We start from the raw sequence: 19,274 nt of genomic DNA, 5'->3' as shown, positions 1-19,274 counted from the left end.
CTGTTTTCGAAGATGTACTTTATGACTTCATCCTTTATAACATTTAAATAAAAAAAAAAACTAGCGAATAAAAGTATGTGCAAGGGAATAGGGAAGACTAGGACCATAGAGAAACAATAGCATGAGTTTATGTCGTAACTTTTAAGCCGATTACTGTCGATTATTGTCGATTTTTACTGTTTTGGCCAGGTGAGAGTGCCATGCGCCAAATGAGAGACTACCAGTGTCACACAGCTCCACGGGAAATATCTACGTGGACTATCGGCTTGAGATATCAGTAAAAGCTGCGACATAAACGCTCTATACAATGGGATATCTACTCACACTATTTTTTCTCTATGCTGGAACTAACTTTGAACAACTATTTTTCCGTCCTTTCTATTATACTAATTAGTGAATTCTGGTATTTGATAATAATATTTTTCATGAAATAGTACCTTAGTGAATAAATCGAAGTATTAGACGCTACACATATGCCATAGGAAATATCCACGTATAATATTGTTCATAAAGCTACTGAGTAGTGTCACAGAGATGAAAATTATCCTTCTCTGTGATATTGGTTATAGTGATATTCATGTTTCAAAGTCAGTTTCTGATTAACATTGATTTCCTTTCTTTGTCTGTCATAAGACATAGCAGATAGCTCCATTCTTTCTTGACTCTGTACTGTATCAGAATAATTTATGAAAAGTTATAGATAGATATATTATTTTCTTGATGAGTGTAATATGATTCATATGAGATGGAATTTATTCATTCTATTAACAAGAATCAATCTTTTATATTACTTCAGATCATCGAGACACAAACGTTTTAGAGTTGATATTCATTTTAACTCAGTGGAAAATATACAATTTATCATTGGGATTACTTTAATCACAGCTATCTTCTATAGGAGGTGTTAGAAAACGTGACAAGTGCACTTATCTATGAAATCCACTATCTTGAATGTGGTTCAGCTGTTGAATTGAAAGTCTATTTCTTCAAAAAGTGAAATAAATTTTCAATCATTTTTATGTGTTTGAGTTATTCCACTGTCTATTGCAGTAATTAATTGCTTAACGAGTAGTGCAAAAATATCTCTACATACACGCTTTTAATTGAGTCCCAGCACATGAAGCAATAAGGTGAGCAGATTATTTGTAGCCTCTGTGAGATCACCTAACTCCGCCAAAACCCTAGCAATCCATTACCAGGCTATCAAATGGAGTGCAAATGTCAAGGCACATCGCGACCCGTGAACATCTTACACAGTAAACACTACAGAGACGCTTTCTATTTTGCCTGTGATTTAGAGGCAACTTGGAGTTACCAAGACAAACGTCTTAGTGAGTGGAAGAAGACTGAACCAACAGGCAGACACAAAGGCCTCCGTCCCCCACATGTAAATCAGACAGAATGACGCGGACCTTAATTAAAGGCGGAGAATCGCACCTAATTATTCGGGCCGGAGACAAATTACTGCTAGTAGCTAGCAAGTGACAAGGCCCTTTTGTCTAGCCGATACATGGAACCCTTCTCTTGTGTTGGGTTTGTTGCCACTTGTAGTCAGAAGGGCTGAAGCTCTTTACCTCTGTGTTCTGTGCCTGTCTTAGTTGAGTGACACCCACAACTATCAAATGGGACTGAATCAGACATTCACTTTTATTCAACCAAACATTGTTACAATTAGTTTGTACAGCATGAAGGATTTGCATAATGCTTGGTGTATAACATAATGTATAAAATTCTTTTAAAATAAGTTATGAGTTCAAAATTAAGATTATTAGAGATTTCCCCATTTAAAATTCTACAAATTATCATAACAGAAAACCTATATAATGCACCGTACGATACCCTCCAATTATTAATACAAGAATAATACTCCACATAAGTTTATCTTTAGGTTATTTTCCATTAATCACCTCTTGCTTTTTGAAAAATAAATACCATTTTCATAATACATGCTTGAAAGTCTGCGATGTATTGTGAAAGTGTGGAGAATTATCTTTCCAGATCTCTTGTGAGGGAAACATCTTCCACTCTACAGCTTCCATTCAAATTCTTAACGATGTATGAAGTTATCTTATTATTCCACAACATTTGGAAATGCTACTGTGATTCAGGACACTTGTTAAAACTGGACATGGAAAATGGCATGGATCACCTAACTATGCATGTCTCGAGTAACCAGAGTTCGATGACTACTGGTTTTCTATGAAAAAGTATTCATCCTATCATGAATCTAAGATAATCCTGAATTAGACATATACTGAGACAATCTGTTGCATCAAGATCCTCTTGTGTTTTATCTGTTAATTGTGATAAGTGTAATGAGTGAGTTCGAATTGAAGCTATCGTTGGTGAGTATAAAAATGATTGATGATGATTGTAAAAATCTGAAGAGATCTCTAGCTAGGTTTTATTTCAAATACTAAATCAGTAGATGAAAAATGAAACATACATACTGAAAAATAATTCCGCGTCAATTCAAAAACCTGGCTTCGAAGCGGGTCAGCGCTACTGCCACTCTTGACAAGAGGCGCATTCTGTAGACAAGTTGTGGAACTACAACCGCTCTATTCCCTCCTCTTCTGTACACTTTGCGCTCTCACTCTTCAGGTTTTGAGGCGACGATCCGCTTGAAGTGAACAGCAACAAGTTGGCCAAAGAGACTACCCCTTCCCTCTCAACTGACAAAACCAACCCTACTGCTGTGGACCTCATTGAATGCGAAACAGGGATCAAGACGCCACTGTCTCCCTTTTGGCGAACAATAACATCGTTGTCTTAAACCGAAGAACAGTGGGTTCTGTATTCTGTAGCCTGTAGCAACCCACCCTTCTCCCCGCCACCATGCCTTCTTCATCCCTCAAGACAAGAACCGAGTTTCTCAGCCTACAAATCTGTACCGCAATAATTCCTTCCCATCCTCACCACCGAAATTGCACTGAACACACCCCTTTCTATGTTCTCATGTAAATTTAACTACTCGTTAATGGGAGTGAACGCACAATTATTGAGGAGATCGCTTATCGAGGCCTGAAATGTTATACTGTAGTAGTAATGAAAGAATTTTTATTTAAATGAATTTTAATTGTATGTGGATTTGATATCCGATTAATCCGACAATCCGATAGTCATAGAGGAAAGATGTTGAGGTTTTCCGTTTTTGGTTTCTCACATGAGGTACTGAAAGCACTAAAGAAATGTTTCATTTTCCATAATCGAATCTTTCATTATTGTTTGTCGATGTCACATCTTTATATTTTGATCCGAATTGGGAAAGATGACGAGTTGTATTCACTGGATTCACTATCCGATCCAGTTTTGCCATATGATTATATCAATTAAAGACGATACTTTCTTCTCAGCATGGTTAACAAGAGCTCATATTTTGAAGACTGATCTTTGATAACCCCAAAAATATACTCTCTATTTAAAAAGAAATCTCTCTGCGTTCAATCTGAATTCCCCAGTTTTTTCATCTAGAAATCACACAACAAGTAGAATTCTAATTGAGCTATCAGGTGAATGGGAAAATTAAAATATTTTGCAAGCAAATGTGCCTGAAAGTTGGGCGCACCAACTGTATGCTCCAATTCATTCTATACTTGGTTGTTTTATTGTGTATCAGTTTATCTTATATTTTGTAATAATTACTCTGTTTTTGAATTCAATGTATGTCAATTATTGTCGATATAGTATATTAATTTTCACATGTCAAACGAATAAATGTCATTTAATTATTAAAAAAATAACTAGTACTCTTTATTTATATTATAATCAAACAATATTCATGTATCCCCATGAAATTACTTTATTAGTAAATACATGTGGATGTAAATTTCAAGAATAAAATCGGATAATTTGAAAAAAATATTAGTGACTCATAAAGTGAATTATTTAAAATGAACATAATTATTAAGAAACTTGATAATCGAGTAACAATCTAAAGAAGCTATTTAACTTCCTTGAAAATGCAAAGCTACGGGAAAATGGACATAGTAATAAAAGACTATTTATTTTGTATCAGAGGAACAAAGGTGTCAATATGAAGCATGGTGTCTATTCTCAGTACCCTTCCACAGTTGAAGGTGTTCAAATGTGATAGAAGCCATCAGCAGGGATGACAAAAGGCCAAGTTAGTAGAGTGACGTCAACTCTTTCATGAAGGGGTTGCAGATGAAGTGGCCACCAATATTCGGCTTTTATGTATGCAGCTGTCGACGGTCGGATGGGAGGCAAGTCCGCCGGGAGTTGACGGACAGAGTGATGCGTGAATATGTCCGTCCCGCCCACCAGATCTATGCTTGGCGCCGTTAAATAAGTCGAGAAGCGACTTGGAACGATTTCCAACGTGAGTGTCAGTTACTTCTCCGAACGGACAGTTTTCCATTCGTCGCTCATTAATTTTCAGCGTCGACATGCAATTCCACTTAGCAGCGGTCCGCCCCTTGCTGACGCTGCGCTCTGCGGTGACGTGGTGTCGACCGGCGTCGCGACGTCCAAGAACACCGTCCAAATGTGACCTAGTTTCAGCTGTCACCGGCTGACAACTTCTCCTCTGTCATCTGGACGTACTGAGACAACATGCCCCTTCTGGCTTTCAATTTTGTCAGCCTAACATTTCTTCAACAACCTACTCTCCCGTTTGAATACATCTAGTAGCCGTCTCGGTGCTGTTAACAAAGATTACTCGCAAATGTCACCACTAACACCGATATTCTCCCCAGCTGCATGTACGGACAAAGCACCTGTCTTAGTCTATTTGTGATGACCGTTGAAGAGGTGACTGATAAAAATGTCTCCGAGTGACGTGCACTGGAGGCGCACTTGTAGATTAAATTACAAGTGTGCACTGTAGAGGGTTTCGGTGTGAGCCAACAGAGTGCTTGTCCGAGAAAATTTATATGTCGTCTAAACGTGACATGTCATCTCCAGTACATTTCGAGCTTGTGATTTAAATTAAAATTGAACTTAAGCATAGAGTACACTATGATCATCAGTTTGGTTGGACTGGACACAGCTAAAGATAACCAACAAGAGTCCAAAGCATAATGATGTTTCTTCATAGAATTTAGGAAAGGGACTGCTTTATGATTTCGGAAAATGGACAGCACTATACGCATCAGACAAAAAGTTTGTTCATCTATAAACATTTTGGAGAGGAACAGTTCTGGGCTATGCTGATGTTCTTATCTCAATCTTTTCTATTATTCCTGTGTAATTGAATAGATAGGATTCAAAAATGAATCAATAGAATCAATCAATATGTTGAGTAACGCAACTTACAACCCTGGAAATAACAATAATATTTTATTATTGCGGTATTTTATAATAGAGACTAGAAGCCATTCTAGAAACATCAGGTTATAGATCAGTCATGAATTCATATCTATTTTTAAACGAAGTTATAGTATTAATAATAATAATATTGCACGCAATTTGATGTGCAATTATTCAATTCAAAACCAATAGAACCTCCTACATCCTACCGGACCTGAGCCTAGAAAAAAATGGCCCCCGTGGTTGGTGGTCTTCCTACTGAGAACAATCACTAATCAGCTGTAGAGAGCATCTCAGTTTGTCGACATCTTAGTTCGTCTTGTTCCCGTTTAAAAAATGAATGCTGGGTGGCCACTTTTCTTGTAGGCGCAGGTCCAGTGTAAGTCCTGATAGAAGTAAATTATTCTCAATATAAAGAAAAATAAAAATCTCAGTACCCTTTTTGAATTATTTTATCACAACATGTTTCAACATTGATGCAATTTTCAAGTAAGAAAGGGTATTTTTGATTTTGAGATTTTTATTTCTCTTTATATTTATAATTCAAGTAGCCATAAACTGAAAAGAGATAAATTATTCTCTGATGTAACAGTTTGTTAAAAAAAACAGAGCAAGATGCGTATTATGAGGTGTGAACTGACCTGAACCAAGGCTGTTCTCTTGATCATCATGTAGCCCGTCGCAAGCATGATCTTCTGCTGAAACATGATTAGAAAATATTACATCTTGATTCTAGAAATCAATTGATTTGAATTGAATGCAAGAATTTAACTCACTACCGCGTGTGAAGAAACCATTGAAAAATATTTTATGAATCAGATACTAATTATCATTATATTCTGCTTGGTATTTCAAAATTACATTTTCAAGTGATTTAGCACTTCTAAGACAGATAGATGACATTCGAAGATAGTTAGGTAAGTATATCGTATTACACAGAATATTTTGGTGAGTTAGTAAATGTGACTGATTCTGAAAACGTATTTATTTAGTGAATACGTATTCTTAAAAGTATTCATTTACTGATTCTTGAACGTATTTATTATGAAATACATAGGTGATATGTTTGATGTTTTGACCTGTAGAATGATTTTTTGATCAAGTCACTTCCAATTGTATCCATACCTATATCCATAAGTATATAATCACAAATGACCATTTTTATTAGTACAGTACATAAAGAGCAAGCTCAACCCACAACACAGTGTTTCTATATTTTTCTATCATGTTGTATGAGGATCACAAAAGTGTTCAACAAAAACTTTGAGCCTGTCACTGTTTTCTAGTCTACTAGACTACGATGTTAACATCGTCCAAGAAATTGTTAGAAACTTTCAAAGCGCTGGTGGTCAAGACAATATTCTTCATTTTAGACCTTCCACAAAAATGAGGTAAAGCTCGTTATAAAACCATATTGTAGAATCTAAATAGAATGAGATTCCATTATCCATGCTTCTGATGATATTCTCTTTATTTTTATTTCACTTATATTTGGATATTACAATGATATTTAGGACATTGTATGTAAGTATTTTCATTTCTTAGACGTGGTTCAATCTTAACTGCTTAAAACTTCCACTAAATGATTGATCCAAGAGTTAGTGAAAGAGCAATTCTACTGCTGAGAGTGCTCAGGTCAAAACTATCCACATGAAATCCACTTGGAGTTCATTTCAATCAACTTACTTGTCAAAAACACATATTTCAGATTACTTTAAATTTATTCAATTGAAGCGTTTTACACTCCAATCAGAGGAGTCATTGATTGTTATAATGATCTTCGAAGCGAACTCCGAGAGAAAGAATGTTTCAAGACATTTTGATTGGAAGCAACTATCTTGCTTTTTCAGTGAGATTGACAACGTTCGAGATTTTGTATTCAATAAAAGTTGAAATTTCTATTGTACATAGAGAAACTTGTAGATATACTCCACATGTTTTTATCATTACACAGCTGTTCAATGGCATCGATCTTCTCCGCGACTTGATCGTCCTGTTAGCACATTAGCATCTTCCAAGACTCACAGTATTGAGCTTACAAGAGGACTACTTACTAAAAATGAATCCTACATACCGGGTGCGGCAGCAAAAGTTCTTTTTTTAAAGTAAACGCCATTCAGTCAGCTGATGTCGTAGTAGAGCAAATTTAGTCTCGCTAGAGATGTCAGATCCCAAAAGTTTTCTCCTCGACATGTTCAATCGCCATCATGCAATGGAACAATGAGAACAATGAACAGTGTTCTGTGTTCACAACCCAGCTCGAAATCGCTTTAATTTAGCCCCTTTGGCTAATGCCTATGACCGGAAATCAATTGTTACGTAGGTCACTTCATCCAGACAAACTGCAAGTGTAACAAGATGAAGAACTGAAGTCCTTCGGCCCATTAGGTCTGAGAACATTGAGGCAGTGAGAGTTTTAATGCTGCTATTTTTATGTTCTGCGTGCTAAAATGCGTCTGCTCCAGGACTTTCCGATCGTTCTGTAAGGCCCGGTGCACACTTGCGTCATTTCCAGTCGCGGTTTTACGACCAGAGCGACAACTAGGTCACTGGCGTTCTAAAAGTTGTTAGAAGTATATGGGTTCTGGACTCCGAAATTAGAATCTTTCTATCTTCATTTTCAAGAAAGATAGATTTTGAGAAAAAGTGATGACCGGAGAGACGTAGAATCACCATATGAAAGCGGCGATTTGTCCGCTAGTATCTCGATCCAAACTGGTTTCTGCTTGCCTCGAGGGGAAAAGACGTGACAAAAGGAGGTTCCTGGCTCGGGATCACCATGTGAAAGACACGATTGGACTCAATGTACTTTGACAAAAGAACGTGAACGCTGTTCAGTGTTCAAGTTGCACGTCTCCTATCGTGTGAAAGAGACCTAATTGTGCTTGTGCTTTAGCATGTGCTAAATTTGTGTCAGTAGTGTTCAGTATTCTTATACTACAAGAATATAATACTTTTTTGGTTGTTAAAAATCAATTTATTAGCAAAGTCAACTGCTCTATAATCTTCCACCTGAAGTTCTATCCATTACTTTACATTACGTTGTTAACGAAAATAAATGGATATGCAACACAGAATTCAAAGTAATTTCTATGATTGTTCTGCCGGTTCTTGGAATTGTTGGTGGTCTTTCATCTCATGCTATATTTTGGAGGCAAATAGAATACTTCTCCCATAAATGCTGTGTATATAGAGTTAATTTACTGTATATATTGTAAAGAGACAGTTCAGAAAAGGACGTCTAATTGAGCTAATAAATAATAATAGTTTGAATAGACCGCCAAAGGCTATATGTCCAGTCAACTTGATGACGTCACAAATCGACTTAAAGTGATCAATTGGAAAATAATTATAATGATATTTGTTAATTAAAAGGAAATTTGTGAACTAAATGTGCTAGAAAAATAAATAATATTATGATCGTCACAACTGAAAATGACAAATTCATAAAATAGTTGTATTTAGTTGGTAATTTAAATAGTAAGTTGGTAATACAAAAGTCATCTGACTCTTGAGGAGAAAAACGAGAAAGATTTGGTGACGCTCTGTCTGTTCTGGTGCCGATTCATTCTTGACTGGCTGTGATACGTAATTGATCTCAACTATTTTTTAAATGTTTTATCTGTTTTTCTCAATGTAAATTATAGTTGGAGCTAAAAAATTAGAAACTCAATGATATAAAAAGTAAAACCCAGTTGAATTTAGTTTGCTCAATAATCTATAATTGTGAATGTAAAGTGAGTAGGCTAGCCCAACACGTTGAATTGATCTAGTAGCAAAAAGAAAAAATTAATTCCACTCCCAAACAAAAATTAGATGGATGAAGGGCATGTAAGTAATAGATTTAGTGGCCACTAGTTTTTAAGTCAGGCAGTAAAATTTATCTAAAAAAGAGAGGTTGTTACATGAGACTCAATAGTACAAATTTTCTTGTGCCAACTTGTTTGTCGAGACAAATATTCCTATTGAATATTGTCCCAATCGCTTCAAACAAATAATAAGCTGCATATTCGATACAAGTGTTCTGGTCTCTGTGAGCATTTCAAGCTAGCAGTATTATATATCATCTTGTAAGGTTAAGTTCTGGCTCACCTATGATAGTATCCTATTGTATCTACCACCCCAACTGGCCATTCGAGCAAATAAACGTCAAGGAGGCCCTGAGGTGAGTCAATTGTTGAATTTCTATCATCTTATAAGAAAACCCTTACAATATGCTGTAAAAAATAAATATAGAATTCTAATAGTACCGTTTTTCGAACAAACATAACGTTTTCTGAATGGTTATAGAACAATTGGAAATTCAAAGCACTATACATTTCGGGACCTTTTCTATCCCGTCTACAGGTTCAAACTACAAATGTAGGGTTTACAAATTCGAAATAAATAAACATTATTATTGACTGATCCAAGATTATTAAAACAATGTTCATTAATTTGTTGATTATAAAGACATAACATAAGGGTTTTAATGCTATAATGTTCATATTATAATTTTTAATAAGTCAATACTGATGTTTATTTATTTTGAATTTTCACCTGAAGATGGAGTAATTTCTGGAATTCATAGTGCTTTCAATTGATTTTAATGGTTCTATAATTTTAGATGTTTATTGTATTTAAAAAAGGAGTAAAAGGTCTTTTTGAAAAAGCTGTACTATCTGCTCTTCATTTGCATTATCTCTATATTTCAATTAATTCTATCAACCAATTAATTAATTTATTATTTATTACTGCCAATGAATAATTAATCCCTTTAATAATTGTGATTTTTATAATAATTGCCCTGACATCCGGTATTACAAAAAACTTTGAAAATTCGAAATCAGAACTTTTAAATCACGATTAATGACCAAGTTGCCCAAGCCACGAAAATTGCTGAGTACTAATTGACGTCGCTCGACAGTGAGACGCTGTCCATACGAACAAGTGTGCACTGAACTGAAATTGGCTGCCGGCAGAGAGTCGCTCCACTCGTAAAAACGCAACTGGCTAGCGTCGCAAATGTGCTTCGAGCCTAAGACGAATTCTTCATGATCTTCTTCATTTCCAAGATCGTCATACAAGATGACAATTGTGCAGGAACTTTCTGAGCGTGACTTCACTTTAGGGAACACTTCCCAGGATGCCTCATCTCAATTAGGAGCCATTTGGATTGGTCACCCAGATCTCCCGATTTGAACCCTTGTAATTTTTTCATTTGGGAGTTTTTGAAATCCCTTGTTAATGTGAGCCATTCAAGGACCCAACAAGATTCGAAGACTCTTGAGAGTCTCAGAGAAGAAATTGCTAACATAACGCCTGCAATGCTGGCAGGAGTCATGACAAATGCCAGAAATTGGTTTACTCAGTGTATGGAGGAGAATGGGGGACGTCACCAAACGGATTTGATATTTAAAACTACTTGAAACAAAACTTTATATTATTTGTCTATATTACAGAGAATAAATATAAACTTTCTGATCCATACAAAGAGTTTTATATAAGGAAGTATCGCTGCCGCACTCTGTACTATATTATTAGACGAATGAATTTCTTGAATAAACTCAAGAGATTGACTTACACAAACATTTTCACTTCTGTTGATCTGATCGAAGACTCGTAACATCTCACAGAGGAGAGGTAGCAAAAGAGATTTTCTCATTCGTATTAAGGTAGAAGGGTATTCAGAGATTCGATTAACAAGTAGCGCACAGTGTTTCTCACAGACAGACTCATCACCAATATCATACTGGAACATACTTCTAGGTACTGTGGATAATTAACACTCTTTTTGAACTCTTTCTCTGCTATTTTTCCCTCTCCCACACCCCTTCAACCTTGATTACTCAATTTTATACTCGTTACCAGAACCAGCCCATTACATGAGAAACCATAGTTGGCTATTAGTTATTCCATAGAGAAACAATATCGTAAGTAGATATCCCATGGTATAGGGCATTTATGTCGTAATTTTTACTGTTATCTCAAGTCAATTACTGTCGATTATTGTCAACTTTTACAGTTTTGACCGGGTAAGAGTGTATGAACGGCACAATATGAGAGACTACCAGCGTCATAAAGCTTCACGGGAAAGAACTACGTGGACTATCGGCTTGAGATAACAGTAAAAGTTGCGACATAAACGCCCTATACCATGGGATATCTACTTATGCTATTGTTTCTCTATGGTTATTCTTACTCCTTTTATTCTGCATACTCCATCTTGAAGCTTATTTTTGTATTTTGATTTAGAATTTGTATTGAGATTATATAGTTTTTTTTTCATTGTGTTCTTTGTATTGAATAAATTTTGAATTTGTTTTTCAATTGACCAACAAGTCCACAAAGATTTCCACATGTGTTTGGAGAGAGAAATCATTCCATAAGCTGCAATCGCCAAGTAACTATGACCTTTCTTACTTTACCCCAACAGGGCACCACATTCAGGCTACCACTGTGGAAATCTAATATTGATAAAGGATGTAGCTACTTACCTGGACGATGTTATGTGGTGGGTAGAAGGGGGGGGGAGGTCATGATGGGCCGGGTTGGGAATAATGGTGAAATTTTCATTCGTGTTATTAGTGGAGGTTGATGTGTCCCATGGCCAATGTCCGTACAAATTCCCTGGAGTCGGAATGGACGATGGAGCTACAGCAAGTGTATGTACAGAGTCACACACGCGCACACACCAGCACACTCAACAGTAGGAACAAGTTACTAGAGTAGCTGCATTAGACAGTGCCTACCCGTTACCCGCTACCCCGATGTCTCTTTCTCGCTGTTGGGACTGGGTGTGATAATGAGTTCCCGAGGGACGTAGCAAGCACGACCGCCACCTGAGGCTCGCCCCCCAACCACCCTTGGCATCACCGCCCTCCCCACCAGTGCTCTACTCGAGACAAACCTGATCAAAATATTCGGTGCGCAGTGTGCGACACTAACCAAACGTCTCACTCTCCTTTCTCCTTCTCAACTACTGCAAATGTATAGCTATGATTCCGAGTTAAAAGACACGTTTTAGGCTGATGGTGTCTACAGCAAGTGGGTTCTAAAGTAACGAGTTGCACTTTATTGGTAACAATAGTCTGTTTTTCAGGAGAAACCCCTAAATTAGTTGGGAAAATTGTGATCAAAATCAGTGATGTTAATAATGATTGATGAATTTGTAATGTGATTGAGTTTTGTCATCAAAGTAAATTGTGATGAAATTGATAATGTTAATGATAATATTTTTAGTAATCAATTTAGATAATCGAAATCAACATTGTGAAAAGTAAGGAAACTAATTAAATTTTGTTCAAAATTTGTTTTTGGCAGTACTAGCTGATGGTGTAATTGGTTCCAGAAACAGTACCCACTCACTGGGAAATGATTGATTCCATGAACAGTACTTACTGGAAAATTATTGTATCAATCACATGTTATTGACGATGGTCGAATGTGTTGAGAGCTTGGAGTGTGTAAATCAGTAAAGCCTGGTTGCATGAATGTCTGTCAAATTTTAATTATTATCAAATGCTACGAGAACCAATCAGAGAAGACTTCTTTACAAAACTTCTCTGGTTGGCTCTTGTAACATTCAATCATGATTTACGTTTAAAAGGTTTTCGTGCAACAGGGCCCAAGTATCTAATTAATGAATGGAACCAGTAGAAGGTCAAATGGTATAATTGATCAACAGGAAAAGTTTTGCATGTAGGGTTGTAGCTATTTTGAACGTTTTTCAATCAAGAGCAAATGTGTGAATACTACCGAAATAGAAGACTTTGTCTGGAACGAAAATCTTCACAATGAGAGTAGTATAAGTTATAGTTATTATAAAACTACTGTAGATTCATGTGATAAATATATTTAATATCTATTTTCGTTCCTTTTTTTCACACCATTAGGAGTGAATGGAGTACTCTCATTCCCTTTTCACTCCATTGGGAGTGAATGGAGAATTATCGAAAAGAATTCACTCAATTATCATTCGAGCTATATTATTGGAGTTATCCAATTATTATTGCAATCATCATTTTGTTTTGTGATATTTCAAGCAGCTTGTAGAAATTGTGATAACTACCAATAAATAAAGAGACCCACAATATTGTATCAAGGAGTAACTTCTTGGAATACAATTCATAATTATGTTTCTAGAACAGTAGATACTTATTCATACTGAACTGAAATCAACACACGTTATCGAGAGGTTACGATGAATGGATAGAACTACAAGAATAACTCATTCATACCACAGTCTTACAAATTCTTCCATCACAGCATATTCATAGAAAACCACAAATATGAAATATCCTGTATGGGTATGAATATTATTGTGTATTATTGATTGAGAATTTAAAACAACAACATACCAAATCAATTCAGATCATAGTAACTCTTAGTGCAGTATCAAAAATATGACACTGTCAAGGACCTCTTGGCTTGTGGGCAACCCACTGCTTGTGGAAAAGTTCATAACCGCTAGCCATTTGGCAAGTACCAACTTTGGGCAGCGAGAAAAATGTTCCAAAAATCTACTTGTCTTCTTGAAGAACTCTAGAGCTCCAGAACTAGAGCAGATATCACACCTGCTATTGGACACAGAAGAAACGACGGAGTGGGGGTGGGCCACTGACTGGATTGATGACCATAAGGCCGCGGGCACACTACTTTCAACAGAAGGAGAGGTGAATGATGTTGGTGGATGGGGGGAGGTGAGGTTAGCGTGAAAGGTGAGCAACGAAGGTGGAGCTGAGAAAGGCGTTATTAGCGAGGGGGCTCCGGGGGGCTCCCCGGGGGTAGGACTGGGGGGACCGGGAGGAGTGCTTTTGTGCGCCCGGAAAGTCCCCGGGGCGCAGTTGGCTTGTAATGGGCACATCCGATATGACGAAGACTCCATCTCACAGGCGCCCGAGATACACTAACATATTATTCTTGGGAGAATTGGACGACGACGCCTCAACCCCCCTCCTTCCCCCTACCATGCCACAATCCCAATATCGTATATAAGTTATGTCCCCGCGATATTTCTTCTGCTCTTGTTTATATCGTCTGGGATTTGGGACCACCGCCGCTGACTCTCTCTCGCACTTGCCCCCAGACGGGCCCCCCTTCGCCACCCCCCTACCACCTCACCGGATTTGCATCTTCTGCTGATGCTGCTCTTCATGTTCTCCTACAGCAACACTGCCTGTTGCCAATAAATGGGCCTATACTTTCTCCACCTACCCGCCTCATGCATCGCTCACAAGTTATCACTCTCCTGATAGATTTCAAACTTGAATCGAGTTTGCTTGCAAACAAAACACCAAGTCTTTTCTCACAAGAAGAAGAAAGACTTCATGAGAAACAAGAAAAATACTCTCAGAGAGTACATTTTCTCAAACTTCAAAGATCTTTTTGGGGTTCTACTATTCCACTTATTCATTCGTGTCACGTAGCAAGTAATGAACGCATGCTTTTCAGGTTGTTGGAAGATCAATAATCTACTGTGTACCATGTGTTCAAGTTTTCATAATGGTGGTTGTGACGTCACGTGTGACTCACGATTTATTAATCAAATAAAATAAATCATCTTAGAACTGAAAATGATCAGCCTAGTCAAGGTAGAATTATTATAAAATTGAATCTTCTTTTTTGATAAGAAGTACAGCTATTATCGATAAAGCGATGAGAGATCAATAAAAGATCTTACTATACACTAGTCTAAATTCTTTGGCAGAAATAAATTATGGAAAATATTGTAATTTGTTCTTGGCAGACACAAAAATAAAACATTCATGTAATTTAGAGGTTGGAATTCTTGTTATGATTTTGTAGGTCACATGATCTCAGTTCAGCCGGCAATTTATTCAACTTATTGCTCAATTGATCAGCTGACCGACCAACCAATTATTGTAACAAAAATATATTTTATTTCACTGTAATTATAAATATTGAATGTAAGGGAATGGTATGTAAATTTGAAGGCATTAATTATTGTGATACTTCAAATATTTATTTGTATCTAAAAAACCACAAAAACAAAAGTGACTAGAGATCATATAGAGATCAATGTATGGAATTTGTACAGTTATTGCACCATTGTTTAACGTGATTCTTTCAATTGTAATTCTTATGGCCTACTATACAGTTCAGTAACCTACAATAAATGTTAATAATTATTAATAGTTATTTTTATATATTTGTTGTATAACAAAAAGCTAGGGAAACCCTGAATCTTGAATAGCCAATCATATCACGTCTTACAAAGACTTGAAAACCAATCAGGCGAGTGCTTACAAATTTTAGAGCAAGAAGATGAAAATTTTCTAGGAACACAGCTCTCTGGCTTGAGATTTCGTGGATGATAGACGCATCAGAAGAAAAGGGTTCCTTTTCAATTATTTGAAATTAACAAGTCAGCACATTTTTTAATCTCAAACTAATCATGTATATTAACTGTTTGATTATTTGTGAACTCAATAAATATTATGAGTTCTTAACTTTAAAATATTCCCATTCAGGAGCTGATACTGATAGAAAAATTATTCATGATCTGGACCATACCTTAGCCCAGCAGAGTCAAAAGGATTTGGCTAATTAATTATTGGAGATAATGATTATTATTATTATTATTATTATGAATATTTTTCATTGAGAACTTCAGCGACCATCTATTGAGTGAGTGATAGTTAATGAGCTCATTAAGAAGGCCTTTTTAGTGAATTGTGGAATTATTCAAAAGCGCTATATAAATTTTTGTTTCAAGCTTTAATACTTCGCTACGTGTTAGACATTATAGTATATTTATTAAGAACTCTTTTCAATAAATATATGTTGAAATCTGTAGGAAGCTTATTTCCGTGCATAGCATGAATTTTGGCCCCTGAGATTCAAAGCAATAATATTATGGATTATTTTAAACTGGTTGAAATATATTTTTCCTACAGTTACGTTGAAAAGTGGCCATTGCTGCACTGATTACAGAACGCAAAGAATCATTTTTCCGCTCTAGTGCGGGAAAAATTTTTCTGCACTCCAGATTTGCAACATGGCAACGCAAAATACTTAGTAGGTTATATGGAGCAACAGTGTAGCAAAATCAATATGAAGTTGGTAACAGTGACTGCTGTGGCTGCTATAGTGAGCAGAGGTGCAACCAAGCACAACGCGCTAATTATTATTATAAATATTATAACCAACGACAACGAGGACTTTAGAATTTTAGGATTAAGGTTTTTATCAATAATAAAATTACACAGAAAAACATTTGATGCATTTCAGGCAATTTTACCCATAGTTACCCACTTTTCATATTCAATGGTAACTGTAGGAAAAACTTAAGCCGCGTTTACACCGGAGTTGGCAACCAATGATTGCCGACATTTATCGGCAATTTTGAGTTGCACGCATTAAAACAACTGCAACTCGCATTGCCAACCGTAGTTGGAGACCGATTTTGCGAGTTGACAATCGAAATTTGGTTTTCCGACCGGAGTCGGTAAAGATCAAAGGCAGTTGCCAACCCCGGTTGGCAATGCGAGTTGCAGCGCTAACTTGAGTTGCAACTTGAGTCTGCAACTACCCCGCTACCCCTCCCGCCTGTCGGCTCCACGTGGTCGCGCTGCGTCAGTTCCTCAGTTCAAGCAGGCTAGTCGTCGTGACTTGTGTTTTGTTGTTTGGTTGTTGTTTGTGCTAGTGCAATGTAAGCTATAATGTAAGCTAAGCTATACAATATTCATGCTAAGCGTTTTGAGACTCAATTAGAAAAATAATAATGGGGTTTCATTATTCTTGATTGGATATATGGTTACTGTATACCAGTCACCGACTATCTTTTTGATTTCTTTCTGGGTATTCTACAACATCTTCAAGAGAGCGGCGGTAAGACTTAGCAAATATCAGTTGTCTAGACCCTTCATGGTCCTTTATTATAGAATTACTCATGCATTTATCACAGAGCTAGAGCTGTGGCTAGAACCCCATTATATTTGCGAGCCAGACGGCCTTCAATTTCTGCAAATTTATTTGCATGATAGGGATCATAGTATCACTGTTGAGCACCCAAGTGGCATTTCATATAAAAAACCACTATCAACGTGGAGCATATACTGGTATATCCAAATACAGCGCCACAATCATGTTTTACGTTTTACAACATTTATTGAATCGAAAAAGCACAAAATTGTATGTCAACAAATGTTTACCTTCCTAGAAACAGCAAGTAAGAGTAAAAAGATTGAAAATCAAACCGAAAGCCTCAGTTTCACAAAATTACTTGACTACAGTTACTACATTGTCAAATATAACCAGAATATATTCATTTTAGTTTTGAAAGTTCCTATTATATGATTCTATTTATTCTTGTTATTTTAACTGATATCTCTGTTCTCCTGCGTATTTCACCTATACAGAGTGATTCACATAAGGTGTAACATTAGGTAACTTGTTGACCGTTCATTTTACAGAGAATTTCAAATTTGCAACTTCCCTTCTTTTTTTGTGAAATTTTACATGTCATTTTAAATTGAAAATTTGGCCGCCATCTTCCAAAATGGAGGACGACTTTATTTATTTGAATGGCAACTCCCATTTTTTATGAAATTTTTGGATTCTACGTAAAACTCAATGACATTTTTACTCTTGTCATTTTTTTGATAAACCCAACCGTTTAGGATGTACAGCCATAATAAGCCAGTAATACAATATCCATATGATTATGTGTCTCTGTAAAATGAACGGTTAACAAGTTACCTATTGTTGAACCTTATGTGAATCATCCTGTATACTAAAATAACCTTCCATCCAATCATTCAAGCATACAACATAAAGTTAGTATACGTAACAAATTGGATGTTCCTGAATGAGTCGATTATATTATAATACTAGATTTTCAGTTCTGTTGATTATGAATGAATAAGTGAGTGAGCGAATGAATCAGTGCCATTTCGCTTATATATATATATATATATATGTGTGTGTGTATGATATTGTTCGAAAACACAAGCTGACATCAATGGACGCCAATTTCATTTGATACTCCTGGTATTAACCAGGTAATGAATCAAAAATTATTTTTAAATTGGAGATATTTGATACTTTATCTACTACTATTCATGAAAAATAGTAATGGGATATGAAAAGATCTATCCTATCAGACTTCAGCAGTTGTTGCTTGGTCGTATATTGATAAAAAAGTCTAATTCACCAACAGAGAATTTGAGTGGGATACTGTTCCGGCAATAGAGTATCATTATTGACTCTTGATAACCATGAACTAGCATCCATATCTTTGAAACAAAATATAAGTTATGAAGTATTCTTGTTACTTTCTCAATTCATAACTAGTATCAACTCATCAGAGCCTTTCCAAGTGTAAATAAAAATATTACAGTATACTCTTGATTGACACTTGAAAATGGCTCTGATGTGATACTTGTTGTGATTTGATAAAATAGAAAGGGTAGTTTATATATTCTATTGTGTTTCAAAAATTTCAGTAACCCTAAGAAAAAGTAAGCACCTATTATTATTTTCTATATTGTGGATATCATATTATATTGAGCGAACGATTTCTGTATATATTTATATATTTGGGTATATGGGTATATTGGTATGTATTTATGTACAACGGATCTCGAAAACAGCTCTAATGATGTTTATGAAATTTGTAATATAGGAGGTCCTTGATATAAAAATTCATTTGCACATGGTTTCATTCCTGTGAAAACTCGCTGATGGACATGAAAAGGATAATAATTATTCATCCTTGAAAAACAGACGATAATTTGTCAATTTGAAAAACAGACGTCGTTTGTCGATAATGGAAGATGTGAGTTCCTGTGTGGGAGTGGACAGAATTATGTTCAGCTGTTGAACTGTTGCAATCAATCAACGGATCTCACGAGAAGTATTATCTGGCAATTGTAGATGAACCGACTAGATCAACATCATCTGATTTGTTGAAATGACCAACGATATGATTTATCCATTATTTTCTTATTTAAATTGAAGTACCTATATCAACAATTCCAAAGTTAATCATTATTTTACAG

At 36.0% G+C, this 19,274-nt stretch overlaps 1 protein-coding gene across 1 annotated transcript in view; it reads right to left on the bottom strand.

The window, feature by feature from the left end:
* LOC111050791 (zinc finger protein 423 homolog) overlaps nt 1-19,274 on the bottom strand; it is a 179,291-nt gene that overhangs the window by 118,559 nt on the left and 41,458 nt on the right. Inside the window, exon 4 of the mRNA XM_039420065.1 lies at nt 5,913-5,969. Coding sequence (XP_039275999.1) covers nt 5,913-5,969 — 57 coding nt within the window. The remainder of the gene's footprint in view (nt 1-5,912; nt 5,970-19,274) is intronic.

Source organism: Nilaparvata lugens, chromosome 2 (assembly GCF_014356525.2).
Source record: "Nilaparvata lugens isolate BPH chromosome 2, ASM1435652v1, whole genome shotgun sequence".
Lineage (NCBI taxonomy): Eukaryota > Metazoa > Arthropoda > Insecta > Hemiptera > Delphacidae > Nilaparvata > Nilaparvata lugens.
The sequence above is the reverse complement of the archived record's forward strand: the minus strand, read 5'-3'. Positions and strand labels throughout refer to the sequence as shown.